Source organism: Sinocyclocheilus rhinocerous, unplaced genomic scaffold, assembly GCF_001515625.1.
Source record: "Sinocyclocheilus rhinocerous isolate Xijiao unplaced genomic scaffold, SAMN03320098_v1.1 scaffold306, whole genome shotgun sequence".
NCBI lineage: Eukaryota > Metazoa > Chordata > Actinopteri > Cypriniformes > Cyprinidae > Sinocyclocheilus > Sinocyclocheilus rhinocerous.
Genome location: NW_015662161.1, coordinates 1,128,921 through 1,155,806, shown reverse-complemented (window position 1 = coordinate 1,155,806; position 26,886 = coordinate 1,128,921). Strand labels below are relative to the sequence as shown.

Genomic DNA, 26,886 nt, shown 5'->3' with positions numbered 1-26,886 from the left:
CCCTGAACAAGACTGAAAAGACCCTAAGGACAAAACTCGGCCACAAAATATCAGTCAGAGCTCAGCCCATGGGTCTGTCTAGCAAAGATTATTCAGAACATGATCCAACACATATCCGAGTCTTTAGCTCTTTTAAAAACAAAGTGATATCATTGTAAACATTACACAATCATATTAAATAAACAATCATGATTCAAGACTTTTAATAGTGGACATTCTTTGTACTATTTGAAAAATTCTTTACAACACGTGTATCTACATGTGTAAACATTTAATTAATAAAAATATCTATTTTTGACAGAAAACTGTTAGTTATTTGTTAAAACACATGCATATTCTGAACATGAAATGCATGAAAAGGCACTAAAACTTTGGGTGGTGCTGCATTATTTATTTATTTACTTACTTATTTTGGAAGGTAGAAGAAGTTTATAATAGTTTATACTATTACATATACTATTATACTATTCAATTCTATATTTGAAGAGTTCAGATGCAAAAGATGCAAAAAATAACATTACAAATGAAGAGTTCAGATGCAAAAGCCTCCAAGTGCCATCAGAAATTTTCTTCTAAAATGAGCATTTTTCTCAGGCTCCTATATTTATGTTCAGTTATTTCACTTTAATGGCAAAGAAAATAACCTATTAATTGCCATTAAAGTGAAATTACTGAACCTACACATGAGAGCCTGAAAAATGCTCATTTTAGAAGAAAATTTCAGATGGCACTTAGAGGCTTTTGCATCTGAACTCTTCATTTGTAATGTTATTTTTTAAGGAATTATTTACTATTCTATTTAAATTTAATCAAAGGTGGGGTATGTATTTTTTCAAAAACGCTTTAGAAAACTGAGTCGGGCTGAGTACCAAACCAAACTTGTAGCCAATCAGCAGTAAGGGGCGTGTCTACTCGTGATGCAGAGGAGAGAGCGTTCAGTCCACAGGACGGAAATTAGCCGAGCTGAGCGACGACCGAAAGATAGAGATGGCAGATAAAAAACAAAAGAGGAAAACTTTTGCGGAACAAAAAAAGGCTTACGATAAGGCAAGAAGTAGGACCCGTGTAAATTTCGTGTGTCCGAAAAGTAAGATAATATGTTTAATACAGCAGATAATAATAATAATAATACAGCAGATTCCGCCACAATCATTGCATGGGTTGCGTACGTATGTGTGGGGCGGAGCTATCAAAATAGGGGCGAGTCCCTTTTGGGGTAGGGGCGTGCTTGTTTTGGTGATTTGAAATATCAACATTGGCTACCAGAAATCACTTACCCCACCTTTAATATATTCTCCTAACCAACCCTTAACCCTAAACATAAACAAAAAAAACAGAATCCCTCTTGAAGTTTTTAACCTAATAATTTGTTTTATATTCTGGTTATTCCCTATATTCTGGTTTTGCATTCAGTTTTCTTGTTCCTAGTTTTTGAACACTGAAGTAAGCTATTTTCTGTTTTCTGCAAGACTTCTTTTTTATTATGTCTGGTGTGGCGCTTCTCGTCTGGTGTGCAACCAGCTTAATAAAGTGCAGTACGCAGTAAAACTTGTTTGCACTACAAACTAGTGTGTTATAATTATGATAATAAATTCAAACACTGATAACAAATTCCAGTTTGCAACATCACGCTGTCACGGGTTCACTGCTGAGCGGAGTCAGGAGCAAGGAACGGAGAGAGGAGCGAGCCCTGGGGCTGGAGCCGACACCGGAGCGAGCCCTGGGGCTGGAGCCGACACCGGAGCGAGCTCTGGGCTTGCCACTTTCACGTCCTTGGGGCTTGCCACTTTCACGTCCTTGGGGCTTGCCACTTTCACGTTCTTCGGGCTTGCCACATTAACGTCCTTTTGGCTTTCCACATTAACTGCCGGCTGACTTGGGGATCTAACGCCGTCACCTCCGCGAGCTTGCAGAACTCCCGGGCATACTCGTAGAAGGGGAGATCGAGGCGAGCTAGGACTGCGACACGAGCGGGGGGGAACCAGGAAACAAAAACTTTCAAAAACACGGAAATAAAACACGGGGAAGGGATGCCGCTTACTGTTTGGTCCGGTATTCTGTCACGGGTTCACTGCTGAGCGGCGTCAGGAGCAAGGAACGGAGAGAGACGAGGAGTACATCAATCCAACTGGGTTTAATTCACACGGAACACTCACGCTATACATGAAGACATAGACAATACCGGATGCTGGAGCACACACAGGGAACACTATTTATACACACAGGAGGAGGGGATGACAAGACACACCTGGGAGCAATGAAACATCATGGGAAACACCTGGGACAAATTAAACATGGGAAAGGAAGGCACATGAGGAGCAAAACAACCACAAAACACGGAACAGAGTCTGACACACGCAGCATAATGTTTTTGTACTGCCAAAATAACTGGAAGAGGCTGACAGCAAAAGTCCTAAATTCTTGATCACTTGGAATCTACTATGAAGCTGATTTATTGTTTACTCTTTTGTTTTTTCTTTGTTTTTTTTCCTGTTGCTTGGGCGTTTGGAGAAAATATTGCACAAACAAATTAAATAGCAATACAATAATATATGACTGTGTAACAAACAAGTGTAGCAACAAGTATTATGCAGCTTCATCTCAAAATAACTTGTATATCATAGAGTTGCATGGGGTATAACTCGTATATCATAGAGTTGCATGGGGTGGGGGTAACTTGACACAATCTGCACCGTGACGTCACAATCATGTTGCATTATGGTATGTAGAGATGTCTGACATATGTGTAGACTCACTCCCTCGATCAAAATCAAGGGGTCGATAAGGATCCAGTTCATAGAAATCTCAAATTCATTCCTATCGGATGTAAAGTCTGAGCGAGCAAGATCAACCCCAAGGGGAGGAGCTTAGTAAACAGTCAATTAAAACATAGATTTACGCGTTTGGAAAGGTTTGAGGTTGTTTCTCCCTGGAGTATATGAACTGGCCCCTGTTCGTGTTTTCAACATGCCATTCCCTAATGTGGGATTTGCCTTCTCTCATACCATCTGAACCGGCAGGAATGGCTGCCACAGGCTCACATTGTGTATCTTAGAGGAAAGCAAGGATAACTGGACACAGATGGTACTCACTATTCGTGGAACCTCATAGCCTGAGACACCTCAGGGGAAAATAGGTGTTTGGTTGAGTGGATCCTTTCAAAGGAACGTGTAAAAAAGTGTGCAATCTTTAAATGCAGTTGCTAAAACCTCAGCAGTGATTTGAGTCTGAAATGAAATAAATCATTTTGCTCAAGTTTGCTCATTGTAATTGGCAATATGTTTTCAGTTATCAGGTTGTGCACATGGGGTAAAGAGTACAGTCATGGAACAACATGTGGAGGTTGTCATTTATCCAGGTCAGTTAAAGGCAGAGTAAGTGATTTTTCAAATATCAACATTGGCTACCAAAAATCACTTACTCTGCCTTTAAGGTAAGGTCATGTCGAGTTCAGTTATGGTTATGCATTTCTATTAGTCACTTTTTTGCCACTCAAATCATTATCAGTCAATGAGAAATAAGTCCCATTGTTACCACTGCATATTATTTTACATTCAACATCGTTCATGACCTTATTACTTCAGTCTCATTCCTGGAATCAAATGTGGAATTACAAAGACTTTCGAATACAGTCCCAAAAAGTTGTCTGGTGGATGTCACTTAAACACATCGTAAATAAGCCCCTGAATGTGTGTGTGTGTGTGTGATAACTGCCTATAACAAAAGCTCAGCGTAAACATGCAGATCATAAATCTAAATATATGTCAAAGGATGACTAAAGGAGGTAGTCAAATAAAGACAGTTTATTTTGTTGTTATAATTATTTTCCCCTTCTCGTTTCCAGAAGTTAATAACACAGATGAGATTTGAAAAAGAGATTAGATGATTCTGTTGTAAATGTTTACATATTCTTAGCACATAGGGGCTAAATCTTCAGCTACAGTACAGTGCGCATCTGTTATCTGTTCTGTCCATAAAACTGCAAAACACAGACAAAATCTGCAACGGAAACTTACACAATGTGCAACTAAACACGAATACTGTCACGTCCAATTCAGTGAGGTAAAACATGTGCACCTAACTGTGTTTGATTTGCCATAGAATTAAGGAAGGCAAAAATGTCTTAAAAATATGCCCTTAATTAATGAACAAAATCTGATGGCAGCTAGTCTTGCTGATTTGAGCATGTTTCAAGAAATCAGCTTGAGCTAAATTTAAATTGTATTATAATGCAGTACAGAGAATGTGTATAAAAACGAATTAAAGGGGTATGCATTTTGTGATTACTTTTACAAAATGTTGGTTATCTACATTTTGATGTTAACGGTCTGTAGTTATGATATTATACCGTACAGTACATTTCACACATTTGTTCATATACATTCAAATATGACTTGTAAGTCTTGTAATTAAATCACTTAAAACACATACATAAAATTCTGCATGAACAACTGCAAAATGTAAATGCCAAATGTATCAAAGTCTGAGAACAAGTAGTTTCTTTTACTGTAAACCTGGAATTAAATAAACTAACAATTAGAAAGTTTATCTTGAAAAATGGATCTGCTGTATCAATATGAAGGAATCCGTATGGATTTTTACAGGTGTTTTACCTGTATTTTGAACCTTGCATTGCATTGCCTTGTGTTTTAGAGTTAAAGGAAGTGTCCTTAATATTAATGGTTCAATTACCAGTAGCCTATACATTTTTTATTTTATTTTATTATGTTTTATTATACGTTAAACAGCCGAATAATGTTCATGGGATTTTTAGATCGGTGATATCTTTCGTCTCTCACACGTGTTACATACTATGAGGAAACTACAGACCTTGAGAAGTTGCGCAGAGGAAACACCTCCAGAAGACGTGCGCTCCATCCGGTCAGAACTTTCCGCCAAACTGCGGCGACCCCTCAGCTTTCCATCTCAGGTGCGCTCAGTGAAGCCGGTCCACAGTCAAAAGGAATCGTGATCCATCATCATCTAACAGCCGCAGAGATCGCTCCGCATCCCGTGAGCCCATTGTAGACCGTCAGTCTCATTGCCGCCTCACACTCATCTCTGACTCTCGCTTGTTTTGCACCCACCGTCGGGAGAGGAAGTATAAAGAGAAAGAAAAAAAACTGCGAGAGAAAGAGTTCCTCAGGCTAATAGCCCTGAATCAAGGGTTTAAACTCCTAGACTGACCGCTGGTGTGTTCCAGCACAATTGCCATGACGCCCTCACGTGCTGTAATCACAACAAAACCACTTGAATATGCTACAAGTAGGTTTACTAGAAAAGTTCAAATGTGTTTATAAAAGTGTGACTGGCAAATCGACTGGCTCAGTGTTCTGCATGGAGGTTCATTTACATACAAGTGTTGTTTAACTTACAGAGGAACAAAACCTAAACATATTGAACACAAACTGCTTAATCGTCTATTTTCAGCAAGATTGACTGAATATAAAGCATTTATGTGCCTGACATTTTATGCTCTCTTGTATGTCATAATATTTAGATGTTCTGCCCAGGCGAGATGTAGGAGATAGGATGGAAAGACAAGATCTTCAATGCACTACACCGTGTCTTATCCAACATATTGCTTGGACGTTTTCCAAGGAACACTCTAGCATATATGGTGTTGGCAGAGGTTCTCAATCTTGATGGTGAGCAGGTTAACCAAGTCTGTGCCCAAGTATATTCTGGCTTGCAAATATACTGTTTCAATTGATATTTAAAAGTTTGATTTGTAACAGTTCTTTCATTTCCACCAATAATATCCATAAAATATGTTAAGTACTGTGTCATGAAAGTGTTTTTAAGAGGTCATCTTGTTCATTTAAAGGGGTCATCCGATGCCCATTTTCCACAAGTTGATATGATACTTTGTGGGAGGGGCCGGTCTTTGTGACGTCACACAGGCATCTGAGATCGGCTCGATTTGAGAAAGGGGTAAAGATTAAAAAAAAAAACACTGGGTGGATTTTTATCATTATAGGGTGGTTGTGTACACACACTGCCAACACACATTTCAGTTCAAACAACTTGTAAAAGTGCATGTAGCATCGGATGACCCCTTTAAGTATTAGAAATATCAGAGATAGGCTACATTGAAAAACAGTCTGGAGTAATTGTAAAACCAAAATTCAAGTAGATTTTAGATCATGCTCATTATTAAAATGTAGTTGATTTTGCTGAAAAAATCATGCTTCATCCTTGTGTCTTCCTGTAATATCGCTTGACCCCCCCATTGTGAACTGTTGGCTGTCAAGCTGGCCTTGGAAAAGTGGAGACATTGGTTGGACGGGGCTCAAAATGCATTCCTGGTTTGGACAGATCATTGCAACCTGGAGTACCTCCAACAAACCAAACATTGACTCCTTATTAGGCTCGATGGGCTCCTTTCTTTGACCAGTTTGATTTCACTTTCTTTTACTGTCCAGGCACCAAGAAGAAACCAGTTGCTTTCTCCAGACAATTCCCTTCTCTTATAGGGAGGTCATTGTGTGTCCCATCATTCATGCATCTCAGATTGTTGAACTTTTTCATTAAAGGCAGAGTAAGTGATTTCTGGTAGCCAATGTTGATATTTGAAATCACCAAAACAAACACGGCCCTACCCCAAAAGGGTCTTGCCCCTATTTTGATAGCTCCGCCCCACATATACGTACGCAACCCAGGCAACGATTCGTTCTGTGAAACAAAGCAAAACCAATGTTACTCCGTGTCTACGGACGTGAGCGGCGCGGTGCAACAAATCCCCGACAGAAAACTGCTGCCGGGTTCTATTTATGACGTGCTGACACAAATTTCAAATGGTTTTCAACGGTCGTTTGACCTCTTTCTCGCGTCCAGTGTAGGCAGACTTTAGTTGTTGTAGACACGGTGTTACTCACCTATTGAGAAGAAACAAAGCAACCTCGGCGTCCGATCGCAGGCCTCCGCTCCTTGAGTTCTCTCCAGCGCTGGAAAGCTGATCCGATATTTACACGGGTCCTACTTCTTGCCTTATTGTTCCGCAGACGTTTTCCTCTTTTGTTTTTTATCCGCCATCTCTATCTTTCTGTCGCTCGGCTCAGCTAATGTCCGTCCCATGCACTGATCGCGCTCTCCTCCACATCACGAGTAGACACGCCCCTTATTGCTGATTGGCTACAAGTTTGTTTTGCGATTCGGCCCGAATCAGTTTTCTAAAGTGTTTTTGAAAAATCACTTACTCTGCCTTTAAGGAGCAATAAATGCATCATCTAATTGATTTCCATGCATGGGCAATTTATTTTTAATTTTTTTTTACCTTCTTTAAATTACCTTATTAAATGCATTTGTGTTGTCTTTTGGGTCAAATATTTATTCAAGTATTTATTCAGTCAATCAGAATACTGTAGGCTGTTATCAATACAATTTCATCAACATCAACAGAAGTCACACTGCAAAGGTGGTACAGGCTAGGGCTGCAATATTATGAAATATTAAGTAATGAAATCATTATTGTCAGTTATTTCCCTTGATATTGTTATAATGATTTTTTAATGTTGATTAATAGAACACATTAAAAATTTGCCACATCTGTGGAAACTGCATGTCATATTCTTGTTGGCTGCATAGACAAAATAAACTGAGAACTGTTTATGATGTAGTTTATTGCTTTTTATGTATTAAAAAAGCAAGACTTCACATTGCCCATCATAGTAGTATGAAAAACAAAACAGTTGTTCAAGCTGGGAATAAAGCGAGCAATAAACATTTCCGTTCCCTGAAGCAGTCAATGACTTTAATCATGACTTTAGTTTAATATTTTGTGGGCATATTTTGTTTATTTTGGTGCCATTTTTGCCCCATTCCCTGCTGATTTCCAACCCCGCAGAGAACTAAAATTGTATATATTCTGTGTATATCTGACTATACTTGGGGAAAAAAATGATAATGTGAATATATAATAATTGTACTTTGCAGCACAACAGAAATTATGCAGTATTATTGATCTGAATAAACCTGTAACTCAAACAATATAAATGATTATTCAGAACTTGAACGCAGAAAGGCAGAGATGAACCTTAATATCTTTGTGTTATATAATGGTTTTAATTTGTTCCGCTCATCACAGCTCTGCAGAAGAAAGGCTGTTGTCTAGAGGGAGTGCCTTACTATCTCATTCGCTGTACACATAGTGCCATGACAGAGCATTGTATGTTCAGTGAGCAGAAAACTATCAGTGGACTTATTTCCATGGACGTGTGTGTTCTTAAGCCTCTCTGGATGTGCAGCCCACCCATTCAGATGGGCCGTTGGCCTCCATCCTCCAGAGGCCATGCCTCTCTGACCACTTCCACGACAGAACACATTGCAAATGCCATACACCCCGCATCGGTCATTCTCAAGATGAGTGTCTGCTAAAACTTCATAGCAATTTAGGTACAGCACCCATTCATGTCACCTCAACCGAGTCATGTGAGAGCACATGTGCCATGCATTGCTCCAAAATCTGTAGGTCTCCAAAAATGTAAACAAAAGCGTTCATATGCAATCGCCAAAATCATTAAAATCAATATGCAATCACCAATCATCAACAAAAAACATACTGATATTGTATGCAAATATATGTATTCTGCAAATGCCTGTGGTTTATCATGATCAGAGGAGACATTTGCTAGATATCTTAGTCAATCTGTAACTATAAAAAGAAAAATAAATTAACTCTTAAATGAATAGTAATCTGGCAAAACTCATCATTTACACACTCTTTTGTGGTTCCAAACCTGCTTGCCTTTCTCTCATGTACAACACAAAAGCTTGCTCTATTCCATGTAATGAAATGGAGACTGGAGCTGTCAAGCTTCAAAATGACTAAGCAAGCACCATTACAGTATCATAAAAGTGGTCCATCAATGACACAGTATGCACTGATTCACCATTTTCATTTGCAATATAAGTAGCACAACTGGCCGACAGCAATCCATCCTAAGTATACATCCATGATATGATCTTTATGTACCCTAAAAAGTGGTGCTCAACAGGTCTAAATTGACACAGTCTCTGATAAATGGTGGTGAATGCATGTTTAAGTAATGATTCATTAAATTGGTAATATATGTATTGAAACATTAATTTAAAGTGATCTACTGTCTTACAACATTATGGTTAGTATTACTGTATTTGTCAGGGACATCATTTCATGCTCCACTTAAAAAAAAAAAAATGATATTATGCATGTTTTGGGATGAGATGAGAGTTAATGAAAACAAAATTTAAATGATCATTTTAATTAGTTTCAATAGTGGGTTAGCAACAATATCTGTCCTCAAAGCTAGTTTGGTTGCTTTTTTCAATCAGAATGGTGCAGTTGGACTGGCTGGTGAAGTGAGCAACCAGTATTTGCTCTTTCTAACGTCAACTTTAGTTTCTCCAAAAATCTTAAGTTCATGAGGGTGGTCCTAGGTCACAGATGTCAGGGTTTATGTAATAAATCAAGTTCAACTGAGAAGTGCCCTCAGAGAAACACTGACAGAAACCCCCATCTAAACAACAAGCATGTTTCTCCAAAGCCCTTCCAAAGAACCGCTACCATATACTGACTCTCCCTCAGTCACAGAAATATACACACACACACTGGGTGGACCCATCAGATAGTGTGACGGCTAACGTATAGGCGGTTTCTGTTGTGGCAGTCTCATTTGGTTACATCTTCTCATTGAGCCAGGCTTAGGGCTGCCTTTGGGTCAATGCCACTTACAGAGAGTTTGATGAAAATATGAATCTACTGAGGTGACTTAGAACAACTGCCCAAAGGTTCATGCCAACATTGCCAAAGAGACTTGAAGTCTGAAGTCTCTTGTTCGGCTAGCGCTATAATCAAGTGCAGAAGGACATTGCTGGAACATCACACAAATTACAAGATAATGTATATCTACTGCTGCAGCCGAGTCAGCATGCGGTGATGTGGCTGTACAGTGTTACAAACGCATTCCCAAATCCACGATCAGTGGGCTCACACTTAAACCGGTTGAGGACAAAACTGTAACAATTACAGATTAAACTTAAAATACACTAAACGTTTTTTGCTGCACTTAAGAACATTGATAAATCTGTTTATCTGTGAATCAGTAATTCTCCTTCAAAGCATGGCTGCTGAAGGAAATGACTTTTCTGCCTGTTCAGTGATTCATGAAATGCTTCACTTTCCTTGCAGAGAACCGTATAAAGTGTCATCTTTTCTGGATCGAAATGGTTTCATCATGTAAACTGCTGGCCATATTTCAGACATGACCTCCTAAAACACGTAAACTGTAAAACACATTTAAATCAGATATCTTACAGAACTTTGTTGTTCTGGAACTCTTTTTCTTGCTTGCGTCAAGACACCTTGCTTTTTCCATAACTCACATCTGCAGATGTCAGATGACATGTGAAGGGTTTTCCTGGATAAGAATCTTTTTTCCATTTCCTTTAGTCCAGCTAAAGTTGAAAACAATATTTCACAAACAGCAGTTTAACAGATGCAGGCTGTTCTGTTTTCCATAGCTAGATCTCATTTTGACAGTCACAGATAAATACATGCATTGCATAATATGCACAAAACTAAATAAAAGCATTAATAGATGAAACTTTTACATATTCTGAAGAAAACATCCCATGCAAAACTCACCGGCACATGTTTACTGTGTTATAAGCCATTTCTATTCAGTTTTTAAATTGTGTTTTTAGCATGTTTGTATTCAATATTTTGGTCTCTAGACATGGCTTGGGTTTTTCCTTCATTATAAGTCTATGGATTTTACCATTTTTGTTTAAAGCGAACCCAGACACCAAAACTTGTGGAGCTTACAGCTGTTGCATACATGCCAACACAATCATAGACACTACGCTCGTTGTATGGAATAGTTTTTAACACTCCACTTCAGCAAGCCTGAGGTTATTTCTCGTTCACATGATCTTGTCAAAACTGCCCATGTCATGCAGGATGTGAGGCGAAGCCTAAGGACTCTTCTTCACTCCCGGGGTCACCAGGGTTGTAATAGCAACGGAGAGCCAGATTTCTTCCTCAGAGGCCCAACAGAGCTGCAGCGTTCTGGGTGAACTCAGCCAACTCACACCCCAGGCCTCCCCACTTCAGCTCTGACAGCAATAACAGCCATCACTGACCAATATTATTACGCTCAAGAGTGCTATCTCAGGCGACCATATATGTCATGACTGACATGAGAAGAAGATGTGCGTATAATTTATGCAGTGATACTGATAAACATACTGACATGCATGCTGGTCTCCTGAGAAGTACATAAAGCCCATTTCTGAGAAGTACATAAAAAGTAGACTAAAAGTATACTTTCCTATTTTTAGTTTAAAACAAGTATACTAATAGCACACTTGAATAAACTTCTTTTTCGTAAGGGTAGTTCTGTCAAATGGCTGTTGAGAAACTCCTATCCTGTAATCACAAGTTTTGTGCTCTGGAAAGTACATGTATCTGTTTTGGAATTAGAATTTAAAGGATGACATCATGTCACTGGTTACATTCCCCTGATTCTATTGAAGTATTCTATTATCATTTTAAAGGGTTAGTTCGCCCCAAAATGAAAATTGTCATTAATTACTCACCCTCTTGCATTCTTTATTTCGAGCAATATAGCCAGTTTAAAGGTTTAGTTCACCCCAAAATGAAAATTCTGTCATTAATTACTCACCCTAATGTCGTTCCAAACCCGTGAGACCTTCGTTCATCATCTGAATACAAATTAAAATATTTTTTATTAAATCAGAGAGCTCTCTGACCCTCCAATAGACAGCAACGCAACTGCAATGTTCCCAGGTCCAGAAACGTAGTAAGGACATCGGCAAAACAGTCCATGTGACATCAGTGGCTCAACTTCAATTTTGCAAAGCTACGAGAATACTTTTTGTGCAGAAAGAAAACAAAAATAACGACTTCATTCAACAATTTTTCTCCCCCGAGTTACTGTCTTCCGCCATTTTGGAGAGTATCACAACGAGTATCACAACAGCGTAACGCTGATTACATTGATTACGTTCTTGGGTACTCTCCAAAATGGCAGAATACGTAACTCAGGGGAGAAGAATTGTTAAATAAATTATGTTATTTTTATTTTCTTTGCACACAAAAAGTATTCTCGTAGCTTCGCAAAACTGAAGTTAAGCCACTGATGTCACATGGACTGTTTTGCCAATGTACGTTTCTGGACCTGGGTACATTACAGTTGTGTTGCTGTCTATGGGAGGGTCAGCTCTCAGATTTCATCAAAAATATCTTAATTTGTGTTCCGATGATGATCGAAGGTCTTACGCGTTTGGAACGAAATGAGGGTGAGTAATTAATGACAATTTTCATTTTGGAGCGAACTAACCCTTTAAATAATGTTGGATAATGTGATCATCAGGCTTTGTACAAACTTTGTGAAATCCAGCATCACTTGTCAAGTGATCATTAAAGCAAACACGAGAGACTTTCTCTAGAAATTCTAAAATTCATGCGCATTTTCTATTCAACTTTTTACTCAAACTGTCATGCTGATAATCTATTTTGTAACTACTAAGATGCAAAATAGAAGCATATTTGCCACATGACATATAGATAAATAATAGAAAATAAATGTTGTTTTATCGGGATCTTCGGTTTCATATTTTTTAAGAATTAGGTTTGTTGTTGTCTTTCATCTCATACTTACAAAAATATCAGTAGTATCAGAATTTGCAGCTGTGCTATTTTTTGAGACCACTAGATGGCATGGCTGTCAAATTTAGAGTGACTTTTAGGGAAGCGTACACCATGAGCTTCGAGTGACTTTGCTGTTTTTCCATGTAAATAGGTTTAATGGTTCCCATGTGTTCATTTAGAAAGATCCATAACCAAAAAAAAAAAAGTATTCAGTTGTACTGAATTAGCTAAATGAAGACACAAAATGTGTGTGTGAAGAACAGTGTGACCTGTGCAGTAGAATGTCTCATCAACAAATTATATATAATTAAATAAATAAATATAGAAATTTCGCACTCATTAGAAAATTCAAATTATGGACCCTCAAGAAGTGTTGACATTGACATTATGACATTATGACATTATGTCTGTGGTATCAAAAGCTCATTGGCTTTGCTTGCTTCATCACCAACTGCAGTAGACTTATGCAGCATATGAATGAGGTCTCATGAGTCAGTCAGGTCAGTCACTGCTCTGCTATGGTTCTTTACTCCACCGGCTCTATCGTGGTCTAACTGTAATTATAATTTAGTTGTGAGTAAGCAGTGGGCCAGATTTATGATTAAACTAGCCAGATTGTGACCATAAGACTCATGAATATGAGGTCCTAAATGAATGAGTTTTTAAAATGAGAATATCTCGACTAATGAAATATCTAAATTAAGATTGCATTTAAAATGATGATCAATTTAAACAGAATCTCAGCCTTTTGAGATCTAATTTGAATTCGAGTCTGATTAAATCAATAATGGGGTTCAGATGTATTTGATTAGATTTTAATCATTTTAAAATACCTCTTCCAAAAGCACAAGATTTATGTGCAGGAAACCTTCACCCAAGCTTGTAGGTGGTTGTTGTATATAAACAAGAAATGCTGATATAAACCTTCTCTTGCAGATGTAGGAGCAAATCCAAATAAAGTTGAGCATTTGAACATGTTTTCCTTTGAAAAGGTCAGAAGCCTCATTTCCTAGTTTATATTGTTAAATGTTATATCGATGTAAATAAAGCTTATAGAATATACAGTAAATTCCTCCGTATATGTACAGTGGCCCTAAATATTAGGGTATAGGCTACACTTAAGCTACACTTAATGATGTATGAATGTTATTGCATGAGATACAAAATATAGTATTGGAGGCTATATTTTATATAGCTGGGCCTCAACTCGTCCCTCAAGTGAAGATCTGCCCCCAAATTCAACTGACCTAGGATATGCACACCCCTTAGCGACAGAAACTTATTTTGCACCCAAAAAACTGTGTGCTAACCTCCAATGAGGCCAGAACACATTTCCCCTTGCCGGTGTATGCGTGGGATTACTGATATGTTATTCGTCTTTACAACCTCTTGACTGTCTTGAATGTCTGGAAGGAAATAGCTCAAAACTAGAAAAACTGCCAGTATTTCACAGGCGATTTATGTGCCATGTGAGATGATCGCCCTTCCAAACTCCGTAGGCTGGGCGAACTTCATAAACAGCACCCCAACCTACTGATGAAGCATGTCGTAATCATCCCGAAACTCAAAAACTGTGATTGTTTCCAAGGTAAAAGGGTCAGATAGCATCTGTGCGTAACCTGATTTGTTCTGATTTAATCAAAGGTGAATAGACTGGATACAAGCAGCAGACAACTGCTTTTGCATAGTGCATGAGTTCAGTTCCACACGGTTGCATTATAACAATTTGAGTGCCACATTTCATCAGACTGTTTTGTGATCCTGTCACAATCTAAATGTAAGAGGCTATTATTGAAGGATAGAGCAGCACAACTTATACTTGGTCTAAAAACAAACCAACTAGAAATCATTTACTTCTTATTCAGTTGAGGGAATTCTAGGATTTGAGTCTTTGTGTCTACCTGAGCATATTTCTTGCCTAAAGTGCAAGAGGGAGTTTCTTTTAAAAACAATAACTATGAATGTTTGTCAGTTACATATTTATAGGGTGACCGGGATTTCACCAAGTACAACATGTTCCTAGATCAACATCCTTGTTAACCAATCAGAATTGAGGGATAACTTTTCAGGAAATATCTGTTTTAGGCTTACGATCAGGGTTAGGTGCTTCTACGCCCTTGTTAATCAGCTATCATTTCACACTGATTTTAGGAATACATTATGGGTAGGGTTAGGTTTAGGGGTAGGGATTGGGTTTAGTCTATATTTTTGGACCATAATGTTGATCCAGGATCATCAAAAGATGTTGATCCAGGAACATGTCTTACTTGGCAAAATCACGGCGACCTATTTATAGTATGTGATGGCAGATTTGGATGCATTATATTTTGAGATTTAACTGGATCTGAGAGCACCGAATGAGAGATATAAAGATATATATACCACTGATTAAAACCAAGTATAACACTAATAATAAGCATTAACATCTGGTACAGGGAGGACTGCTTAAAGTCCCCATGAAATCAAAATTAAAGTTTTTTGGGTGTTAGTATCAATATGTTGCACCACACACACACTCTGCTCCGGTCCAGAGACTCGATAGCACGGAGCGGATCACATGCGCGAGTCGGCGCAGACCACAAAATGTATCGGAGCTATTTGAATTCTACACAGAATGCTATATTTTATAGCAATATGGATTGAGATTGTGGCTGGCATACTCTGTCAAATGCGGCGTTACGGAGCTCAGCGGCTCTGAATGGCTCTAGCCCAAGCTGTGATATAAACGAACGCTATTGGCTATTTTAAAAAGGGGCGTGGCTGCTTGATATGTCCCGCCCCGTCTTCCTGTTTCAGTTAAAATGACGTCAACACATAGAGTAACGCTGTGTGTTTCTAAGCATTTCAGGGGACCTTTAAACAGCAGCACTGCTGTCTAAGGTGAGAAGAGCTAACATAATCAGGCCATTTAAAGAAGTCAGAAACCCTGGGCAAAGAAATGGCATCTTAAATGCTAAAACTCATTTAGAGTGGAAATACCATAAAAGCTTAACAAGTAATGAAATATCAACCACAAGGGAATACACTGCATTTACACCTCGTTGAACCTAGGGTGACCATACGTGCCATTTTGCCAGGACGCGTCCTGGGAAAATGGCACGTATGGTCACCCTAGTTGAACCTGCTTAAGGACACCCTGGGAATCACTGCTTGTAATGAAATTGAAAACTGCTTGTAATACCCAAAGTATACCTCCTTCAAGGAATGTTTCCCAGTTACCATTCCCAACCCCAATATAAACAACAGCAAAAGCTCTGTTGTATTGCCAATGATATTAGTTTACTAAGTGCTCATTAGACATCCAAACAGTGAGAATGATTATGCTCTGATGGAATGTTTGAGTGAATATATCTGTTTTGCAATCTGCTCACAGTGAAGTCCATGACCATCATGTTTGTGCCTGGCACTGTCATGGATCCAGACCACACAGGAAGCAGAAAGGAACCGCTGCTGTTACAGTTTGGACTCTGTTTTGTTTACACAACCACAGTGTACTAAAAACAGAAAAGTGCTTCCTTTGCATTTTTGAAATTTTGCGTACAGAGAACTGCGCTGTCAAAACCATTCCCGTTCACAAAACGGCTAAAACATGCTTTATTATGCATGCCAGGCCAGTAGTTGGCGATGTCTCTTTGTAAAGGAACACTACACGCATGCACACATGCTGTATAGACTGAACATGTAATACGCATGCATATGACATCATTTAAAAAAAAAAATACTTGAGACACATTTTCAAAAGTTTGCAATTTCAGGTCCCCAAAATGCTGTTGCTGTGTAAATAAACGGCCTAAACGCATAAAAAGTGTTTAATCAAAAACGGTGCTGTGTAAACACCCCCTAAAGCCCTATTCGCACGGGATTAGTATTATCTGGGGACCTTGTGTGATTTTGAAATTATCCCCCCCACATCTGAATTTCGTGTGGTGCATTCGCACGGGATAAGCGAAGCCTGTGATTTTACTCGAATTTACTGACTTGTCTCCCGGATACCCGGATGTCAAGGCTTTGAGAGTCCCATTCTATGGTCCAGATGGATTAAAAAAAAGAAAATAAACTAATATAGTTTCGTGCCCTGTGACATTTACATTTCACCAGGTTAAAATAATATCTCAAGCTTTATGCTTGATTTATTTGTAACACATTAACCTCAAAACCTTTTCAGCTTTCTCTTTCTGCAAATTGTATGGTGTAGAGATATGATGACAGCACCCAAAATACTATCAAACACTCCAACGCAGCTCCATTCTTCGCGAAAGATGTATAAAAAGGCGCACAGCAAACAAAAACCTCGAAAAATGATATGCAACCTGCCAAATGCTGGCCGAATCACAGAGATGCCGATTCGCACGGGACTAAAATTATCACAGGACCTCGGTGTTCGGCGAAATATGGTAGGTCATTTGCGGGGGAATTTTTACTTTACAAATTACAGACATGGCCGATTCGCACGGGATTAAGATCACAGACAACCTCCGCAATTATTACAAATGACTGGAGGTCACCACCAGGTAATACTAATCCCGTGCGAATAGGGCTTTAGTTAGAATCCCAGTAAGACAATGCTGACTAAACTGTGCTTTTGATATTATTTTTAGCATAGGCAAAAAGGCACAGAATAACACTGGCAAGGTACCTTTGTGCCGTTTGATCTGCCCCACACGAGTAAATGACTCTTTGGTCAGTCAGTTCACAGAACGAGGTCACTGTTGTTGTTCAAAGACCACATTTGGCTGCAACTAGTAAAGAGCTCTTAAAAAGCACTTGTTGCACACACTAGAGATTTACACTCAAGTGAACTTCGATCTGAACAATCGGGGTTACTTTAGGTAAAAATGTGTTAACCATAGGCATTTAAATGAACTTAATTAAATTACATGCACTTATTTTTATGAGGCTGTCAACAATGTGAAATTTTTATCGTGCAGTTTTAAATGGTTGAAATGTTGTCTTGCCATAGGTTTTGCATGTTTTATTGTCTGTTAACATTTATTTTATTTCGAGTAATTAACATTTTTTTTATGGTTTGATTTTCAGCTAATTATAATAGCAACATGCCCTTTTTTTCCAACTTCTGCACAGTTAAACACTGTTGCAATGGCCTCTTCTTAAACCATTTTGATAACTTAATTAGATTGCAGATTTTACATATATTGCAGATTGCAGTGACTTGGAACATTGCTTATATACCACTTTTTGTTTGGAAGACAGATTGTGATCTGAGAAACATCCTCTGAGATGTAGCAACCAATATTGAGATTTTTGCATAAAAAGAAATAAATTGTGCTGATTATTTGACACTGGTTTACAAGGAAATCTTGTACAATTAAAATTATTAAGCAATGTTACAAACAAAAATAATAGTACACTTCCAAGAGCATTTTTCCAAAGTACATGATAAAACCACCCAAACACTACCTCTCCATAGCGATGGCAGATCTCTTCACCAAGTCTTGAAGTGTAGAATTAGCAAGAATTGATCATGAACCCACAATCTTTGACGCTATCACACCAGTGAGAAGTAAAGAGACACAATGGATCATTTTCCCTCAAAACCATTCACCACCAAGTACAGGCAGTGACACTCAGGAGCAACACCACAGGCCAATAGAGCCATTGTTCTCCCTTCTGTTTGTATGTCTCTTTTATTGAGGTTTCCGACGTGATTCAGTCAGAGAGCTCTCAATTCGGTTACATTCGTCAACTCTTTCAATGAATTTTTTTGTAAAAGTCCTAAATGGGGAACTGATTATTTTGTATTTGTAATTTTCAATCTTTATTGCTTGTTTACAATGATATAAAATATCATATCGTCATAACATAATTCAAGAAAATAGCAACACTCTTAAAATAATCATTACGGACCAATTTAAGGAACCTGAAAATGTGCCTCAGTAATGCCAAGCGTGCATGTGTAGTAATTGATTGTCATGGCAAGTAATGTAGAAACATTATTGAGATTTGAGAACTGCAGCAGAGAAGAATAACAACATATTATTATGAATAAAGCTGTGTTCCTCACACCTTTGCTTGTCTTCAGAAGACTTGGAATATCAAGTACATGGACTACTACTTTCATGAGACTTTTTTGAGCTTGACTCAGTATGGGCATGGTATGCATTAACTTTATGGAAAAGATCCGATTAGAAATTCTGCAAATTATGCTTTTGTGTTTCATGAAAGAACAGCACTGGAACAGGTTTGGAAGGACAAGAAAGCAAGTGAATAAAAAGAGAATTTCCAGTTTTATTTCCACTCAAACAATTTTTTTTCCTAGATTTTAAAATATAAAACTGTTGCCCAGCCAATGGAGATATACAGTACAAGACATCGAATCTAAATATAACAGTGTTTCAGTGGCATTAGAAAGTCTCCTATCACAGCTGATCATTGCTGGTCACCAGCATAAGGTGTGTTTTGCACACTGGAGCCAACGTGGGATGCTGGTTTTGCTTGTGCAATGAGCATGTTAAGGGCCCCAAAAGACCCCGAAACCTTTAAAAAAAAGAATAAGTACAAATTTAAATGTATTTGCTTACTAGCTTTTATCCAAAGCGACAAATGAAGAATACAACTATAGCTCTGTTCAGAGCTTGTTCTTGTGAGTGTCAATAAACTTTATTCATCTGTATTTATGACTGAGTCTCTTTGCCATTGTTCGGTAACAGACCTGCGTGTCCTTATTGGGGATGATATTCCCTGTTGTATTCCGGGGTGGCGTAGTGAGCCGTTTTGCAATTGGTGCGGTCTAGAAAGTCTTTGTTAGATGGGTTCAATTTCTATTTCCCTTCTCTTAGAGTCCAGAGTTAGAGTTTTCTGATCTCTGCACTGCCACATTAGGGAAATAATAGAGCCCATCTTTCATTGGCCTTTTACCAGAAAGAGTATGCTGGTAAACCAGCTTCTAACAAGAAATTCCTGGGGGTTAATGCTGTTGTTTTTTTTTGTTTTGTTTTTTCAAATTACCAGGGAACTTCCTGCCTACATAAACTGACCTGACACTCATGGTTCCTTCCTGTTTAACAGAAGCTTCATGCCTCCTAAGTAAAACAAGATCTTATCACTCCCATAAAAGGCAGATAGAATGTAAACATGTTAAACTGTCTTCCTTATAAAACCGATGTGCAATATACCGCACTTGTAAACAAGTACTGTGGAATGCAGATTTCGTCAATCTAATAATTTTTCAAAAATGTATAACAGAAGACAGTAAGCAAAGAAAATTTTACCCGTTAGAAGGCTAGCTGTCATACTTTTTGCTCCATAGATTACAAATCTTACAATTACGAATCGTTTGTCACTTTATCACTGTAATTTGTCTGGGAATTAATCAGTTAGCTTTTAGTTCGTGGGGCAATTCACAAAAATATTTTAATTTAAATAGTCTTAGATATCCAGCGGAGTTTGACACTTCACCAAAATATGAAAATTCCGTCATCATTTCCTCACCCTCATGTCATTACAAACATTTTCTGGCATATATTTTTAACTGTTTTAATTATTTAAACTTTAAATATTATGCAATAAAACTCATTGGGGTATAAAACAATTTGAACTCCACTAACATTGTGTTTCAAGAAAGTCATACATGTTTAGTAAAACATGAGGTTGTGTAATTGATGTTAGAATTTTCGTTGATCTGTGTAATTTTCATGTAAACTTATCCCTGAAATGTTTACTCTAAAAAGCATAGCCAACTTTTCCTCTCTTGCAGGGTCATAAATGACCTTTAGAAGCAACAGTTAGATGCATATCCATCATGTTGTCAATGACAATAGATTTTAATGATCTTTATATGTATATATATTTGCTGAGGTATTTTATTCATTTTTGAGGAGATTTTAGCACATTTCAATCACTACTCACAAATCACCACTTTGCAATTGTGCACTTTGCAGAATGGGACATTGCATTAAAAATAATAAATCTGTTCTGTAATCATCTTCTAACTTGTACGGTTGAACAGCACATCAGATTCTTTATTTGCACGAGTGTTCTATGTTATATATATATATATATATATATATATATATATAGCAAACCAAATGAAATGAAATTCACATTTTAACAAATTCCTGGAATGTTAGATGAAAAAAAAATTTTCAGCACACCAATTTGAACTATTAGAAACCAATAAACAAAACCACTGCAGGGGAAAACAAATGTGTATAACTGTAAACATAAAATCTTCAAATATTACAGCTAAGATGTAGCTCTTGTTCATGTGACAACTAGTCCCAATCTGTCCTATACCACATTTAACATTAATATATAAGAACTTATATATCTGACATATTGTGAAGTAAATGAAGTGGACAGAACTGATGATTTATTTTACCACTATATACTACTTTTATTAGTTTCAGGCCTTGCAGACTGAACCTTTGTTATAAAGTTCCTTGGTGCAAAGGTCAAGACAATAAAGTTGACCCTATATGAGTATTTTTTTCCCCTGGTTCGGAATCACAATAAGGAACAACAAAAAGTCAAGGAGTTTAATATATTTATTTTATATATAATATATACCTCATATATCTTGTTTTTCACTTAAATAGCAAATAAGCAATCAGCACAATATGTTGATATTTTTATAAAGGTAGATTTATTATGCACAAAATTACCCTTTTTTATAAATATCTTGTTCCTATGTATGCTGTGCACTGATACAGTCTTTGGGCAACACAGAGTAAATACAAGCTCATTGAACTGTTGAAACATTCAGGTTGTGAGATACTTCGGGATAATTTAGGACCTAGTAAATGTGAGCATGTCAGTTTTAAAGCCCGCTTTCATTAAGGAATATTGTTGAAGCGTCAGTGTATGAGATCACAGAATAATATTAAGATGAAACCTTTTAAAATCGGAGTCTGTATCTAAACTGGATGTCTTTAGTTGGCTGCATGGAGCCAAAGCCCCATCGTCTGATATCAATACCTGGAATCTCTTCATTGGGATTTTTCAGCTCAAAGTCAAAGTAGGACAGCATGAGAAAGAGAAACTGCTTCAGCTCATTTGTGGCGAAGAATCTTCCCGGACACATAGTGGTTCCTGCTCCCCAAGGCATGTTGTAGTACTTGAGTTTCTTTCCACCTTTGTAGAAATCAGTCTTTTTGTTTCCATCTGGCGTGAGAAAACGGTCGTACTTGAAGGTATAGGGATCTGGGTAAACTTCTGGGTCCACCTGAACGGCTATGTAGGGGAAAACCGCCACTCTGTCGCCCTTACGGATCTTGTACTCTTGTCCGCTGGCCATGTTGATGGTCATATCCTGCAAAACGGCTCTCGTAAGGACCGGGGCAGCTGTCAGACGGAGGGTCTCCTCAACTGCGCTGTCTAGGATGGGAGTTTTAAGGAGCATATCCCTAGTCAGGTCAATCAGCGGCCCGCCTCGTTTCACCTCCTGCCCCGTTTCTCTGAGAATCTCCTCGACTTCTTTCTTCACGGCGTTCATTGCGTCAGGGTGCTTCATCAGGTACAAGAGCAGCCAGAAAGCCGCAGGACCCGTGTTTCCCTGAGAGGCCCACAGAAGCAGAAACATGAATCGATCCTGCATGAACTCCTGCATGCCCTGTTCGTCTCTCACCTGTTGCTGGTCACTGACCCAGCCGCTGATGTTGTCTCTGGATCTCATCTTCTGCACTGAAAGCGTGCTCCAGAACAGCCTTTTCAAACGCTCGGCTTCCATCTTCTCACTAGGTCCCAGGACACCATAAGCCAGATTCGGGAATAACTGGTCATATTTTCTGAATTCCTTGAAAAGTTCGTCCGAATGCTGCCGGTCAATTTCCTTCGCTTTGTCCAAAGTCCCTGTACTTTTGACCGACTCGTTCCCAAACAGAGCCAGGTAGCCAGCGCGAAACACAATGTTGTAGCTGTATGTAAAGAGTCCAGTTTCTTGCCATTGCTTGTCATCTCCTGATCCAACGCTATGGAGCATCAGATTCTGAAGATTGGACATCATTGCCTGAGTCATGACGACCAGGCCATCTCCCATGAGATGTTTGGTACTTGATGCTTGGAGAACCTTGTGTTCGATTTCCATGGAATTATAGCCAAATACTCTCGCAACCAGCTGTTCTGCAAATTTAGTAAAGTCCAGCTTTGTTCTGGCCTCTTTGACCACAGAGCCGAAAGAGAGTGGATCTGTGATAAAATGGAAATAAAAGCCTCCCAGCTGGACTGTGAAAATATCTCCGTGTTTTTCTTTCATTCTCTGCAGGAATTTGGCCGTGTCCTTCCTGAATTCCAGCACATGGCCAAACCAGGGAATAGGGCCCTTATCTAGAGGGGGTTCTCCAGCTCGTCTGCGGCGAAAAGACCCCAGAAGGTAGAGGGCACCTATGACAGAGATGAATAGAGCAAGCAGGATTTGGAGGAGGCTGCCCATGTTCCTCTTTGGCGTTCTCTTGACTGCGCTCTGCTCTGTTTTTAATTCCTCTTTCTTGGCAACTGTGTTAATGCCCCACCCCTGCTCTCATCACATGACCTCATGCAGTGGAGGAAATGACTCTCAGTGACTCTAAAGTTTCTCTACAATATTATTTTTTGTCTCTGGAGTTTTTTTTATTTATATCATGTTTTTATGTTGTTGTTTTTTGTGCCATATTTTACAACATCAGACACTATTCAGATAATTTATGTAATCAGCTTTTAATAAACATTAAATCATTTAATTTCTAAAACTAATGCTATATTAACTAACAAATGGTCTGAGAAAAGGAAAAATAGGGGTAACACTAGTTTAGGGGCCATTTCTCACTTATTAGCATGCATATTACTAGCATTTTGGCTGTTCATTACTTATTAAGCCCATATTAATGCCTTATTCTGCATAACCATATTTTAGATCCCTTAATCATATATCCCATAACTAAACTTAACAACTACCTTACTAACTATTATTAAGCAGCAGATTAGAAGTTTATTGAGGCAAAAGTTGTACTTAATAGTTAGTTAATAGTGAAAATTTGTCCTCAAAAGTGTGACCAAAATAGGATTTAAATCACAAACTGCAAGAACAAAAGATTAATAAAACTATGAGCTAAATTAATAGTTTAATACTAATTATTCACATACTATGGGTAGCTGTGAGAAAACAGCAGTGAAGAATAGCTTATGCTGAATTTAGTATATACTGTCTAGCGCCTACATAACATTCTGCAGATAATGTAGTGATGTAGAAGGGAAAGGATCAAAGGTATTCTTATCATTGAGATAAGAGAGATCTGGTTGCAGTAGTTAGACATGACCTTGATGGTGCAATAAAGGTTACCTTGAAGTTAGGTGTAGTATATTTCAAAACACTAAAACAGGTCATAACGTAATGCCGTATTTAGTAAGACTTCGCCTCCGTTGCATGATAGATCATGATTAGTGGAGGACCCTACAGTGTATGTCATTTTCTTCCAGCCCAAAGGGTGCTTCATCCTACTTTGCTAATAAAATGTAAAGCAAGTAAACAATATACTGTTGCCGGAATAAACCACTCAAAGTTGCAAGAAACAGCGTAACTCTAGTTTGGCATCTGAATGCAAACATACAGTGACCTACCTTGGAAATATTTAAAGGGATCGTTCACCCAAAAAGGAAAATTCTGTCATAAATTACTCACCCATATGTTGTTCCAAACCCGTAAAACTTTCATTCTTCTTCGGAACACAAATGAAGATATTTACAATGAAATCTGAGAGGTTCCTCTCCCAAGTGTTGGGAGTAACTTATTACAAGAAACATGAGTTACGTAATCAGATTACTTTTTTAAGTGACTAATAAAGTATCTGAGTTACTTTTTCAAATGACTTTACTTTTGCCAAAAATATAACTAATGGGTTTTTGTTATTAAAAAAACAAATAGGCAAGCCCCAGAAGTAATGCAAAAGTAACGCAATGCATTACTTTCCATAAAAAGTAACTAAGTAACGCAATTAGTTACTTTTTTTGTGGAGTAACGTTGCTTTTAAAAGTAACTTTCCCCAACACCACCTGTCCCTCCATTGACAGCCTACACAACTATCACTTTCAAGGCCCAGAAAGGTAGTAAAGACATCAGTGAAGTAATCCATGTGACTCCAGTAGTTCATCCTTAATTTTAAGGAGGCGATGGAAATGCTTTTTGTGCACAGAAAAACAAAAATAACTTTATTCAACAATTTCTTCACTTCCGCATCAATCTCTAACGCATGTTCATGAAACATGTTCATCTATCTATCTATCTATCTATCTGTCTATCTATCTATCTGTCTGTCTGTCTGTCTGTCTGTTTTTCTAATAGACTGTATTGCCTTCAAACATTTAGACTTTAATCTTTCAAACTATTTTAAACTGAAAACTTTTCAAACGTTCTGGTCTGGCTTTCTCAAGCCAACTTCAAAATTTGTCTTGACAAACTTTTTTATCTAGTTAAGTTGGCTTGAGAAAGCCAACTTACTGATCTACTATTTAAACTTATTATTATTCTTCTGAGCCAAAATGTAAACACTATTTCTTCCTAGAGCTTTCAAGCTACAACCACCAAACTCGGGCACTGTGACACATATATGTTGTGTTGATGCAAAAGCAGACGTTTTCATGATACAGCCCGTCTCTGAAGTGTTGCACTGAAGAGGAATTGTGTATGCAATTCTGCATTGATGCTACGTAAGGTCTTGGTTTATTTAAAAAAAAACAAAAAAACATTGCCTGCTCTTGATCTCATGTGCACTGATTGCTAGCTTTGATCTCTTCCCGCCTGACCACTATTTTGTTCTCCACTGAACCATCTGAGAAATGGCTTTATTTCACTTTTAATAAAGATTTACCAATAGCTAGCACCAGCGCAAATCCTCTTTTGACGATAAAAAACTACTGTCAGGATTTACTAAAGACACGCAGTGAAACATTAGCAATGAAAAGGTGTAGACAGTTAATTTTACAGCTGACCTTAATGCATATGCATTTGTAGGAGTTTCTCTTTCAGACGCTAAATTTATGGGAGGAAAGTATTTAAATAAATTGTGCAACATGATTTACTAAGGTTTGCTGTAATCAGTTTACAGGTCAGTCATGCAGTTACAGACTGCAGACTAAGGCAGTATACATTGGAAACAAACCAGTGTATACAGGATACACATGTATTGTGATTTGACTTTAACATCCGTCTATTCTCCAAAACCGCTCATTCTCTGTAGGGGCGTAGGGATGCTGTGGCCACAGGGCTCACACACACACACACACACACATTTTCTCCAGTTCACTTATGCCACATGTCTTTGATTTGTGGGGGAATCCCACAAAGACACAAGGAGAGCATAGTAACTTCACACAGAAAGTCCTCTTGGCTAGAATTTGAACTGGTACCTTCAGAATACTTGATAATTTTAACCGTTTTCTTAGAACCCTTTTCTCTAAAGTTTTTGAAACTAAAACATTTGCTAAACAATTGCAATATCAATTTTACCTCCTCAAACATACACCATTCACTATGCATCTAGGCTTTCAGACTTCTCTTTTCAGCTGTTAATAAAGGCCCTAGTGATTACCACTGTAAGTCCTGATACAATACAGCTGATAAAAAACGGGTAACACATGTTCATAGGTCGACTGCTGTCATAAACTGTAACCTCGCTTTTTTGAGCTGGAGAGCGATCGTTTAAATGGGCCTTGAACTTTGCATTATTGATACAGGTTTTTTGTTAGTTTGTGTTTTGCTATGAGAGACAAGGCCTTTAAACAACTTATAAAGACTGAATTTGACCTTCCATTGTAAATTTCTGGGAAAAGATTTTAAAAAGTCCAAATATAAAATACCATTTCATGTCAAAAAATGGTATGGCCTGGTTCTTTCATTTGGAATTTAAAGGGGTCATATGATGTTGCTAAAAAGAACATTATTTTGTGTATTTGGTGTAATGCAATGTGTTTATGCAGTTTAAGGTTCAAAAAACACATTATTTTCCACATACTGTACATTATTGTTTCTCCTCTATGCCCCGCCTTTCTGAAACGCGTCGATTTTTACAAAGCTCATCGTTCTGAAAAGCGAGGTGTGCTCTGATTGGCCAGCTATCCAGTGCATTGTGATTGGCCGAATACCTCAAGCGTGTGACAGAAATGTTACGCCCCTTACCATACTGTGTTTCCATCATACAGTCTAAGTTTTCCATGTGTCCGGCACGACGAGACAAAACCAATAAAACCCATTACAAACGAGGCATTTGTTGCATCCAGTGGGGACATAATTACTGATTATAATGACT

At 38.1% G+C, this 26,886-nt stretch overlaps 2 protein-coding genes across 2 annotated transcripts in view; both read right to left on the bottom strand.

The window, feature by feature from the left end:
* The window catches only part of LOC107727543 (gap junction gamma-1 protein-like), a 10,717-nt gene extending 5,659 nt beyond the window's left edge, over nt 1–5,058 (bottom strand). Inside the window, exon 1 of the mRNA XM_016537434.1 lies at nt 4,831–5,058. The gene's annotated coding sequence lies outside the window, so the exon portion shown is untranslated. The remainder of the gene's footprint in view (nt 1–4,830) is intronic.
* Nucleotides 5,059–21,247: 16,189 nt separating this feature from the next.
* cyp8b1.1 (cytochrome P450 family 8 subfamily B member 1, tandem duplicate 1) lies at nt 21,248–23,116 on the bottom strand. Its single transcript, XM_016537433.1, has one exon. The coding sequence runs from the start codon at nt 23,037–23,039 to the stop codon at nt 21,507–21,509; it is 1,533 nt and encodes a 510-aa protein (XP_016392919.1). The 5' UTR covers nt 23,040–23,116; the 3' UTR covers nt 21,248–21,506.
* Nucleotides 23,117–26,886: the final 3,770 nt, after the last annotated feature.

What these genes read in the sequence shown, in the direction of transcription:
- cyp8b1.1 (XM_016537433.1), bottom strand. Translation starts at nt 23,039, where the DNA reads ATGGGCAGCCTCCTCCAAATCCTGCTTGCTCTATTCATCTCTGTCATA.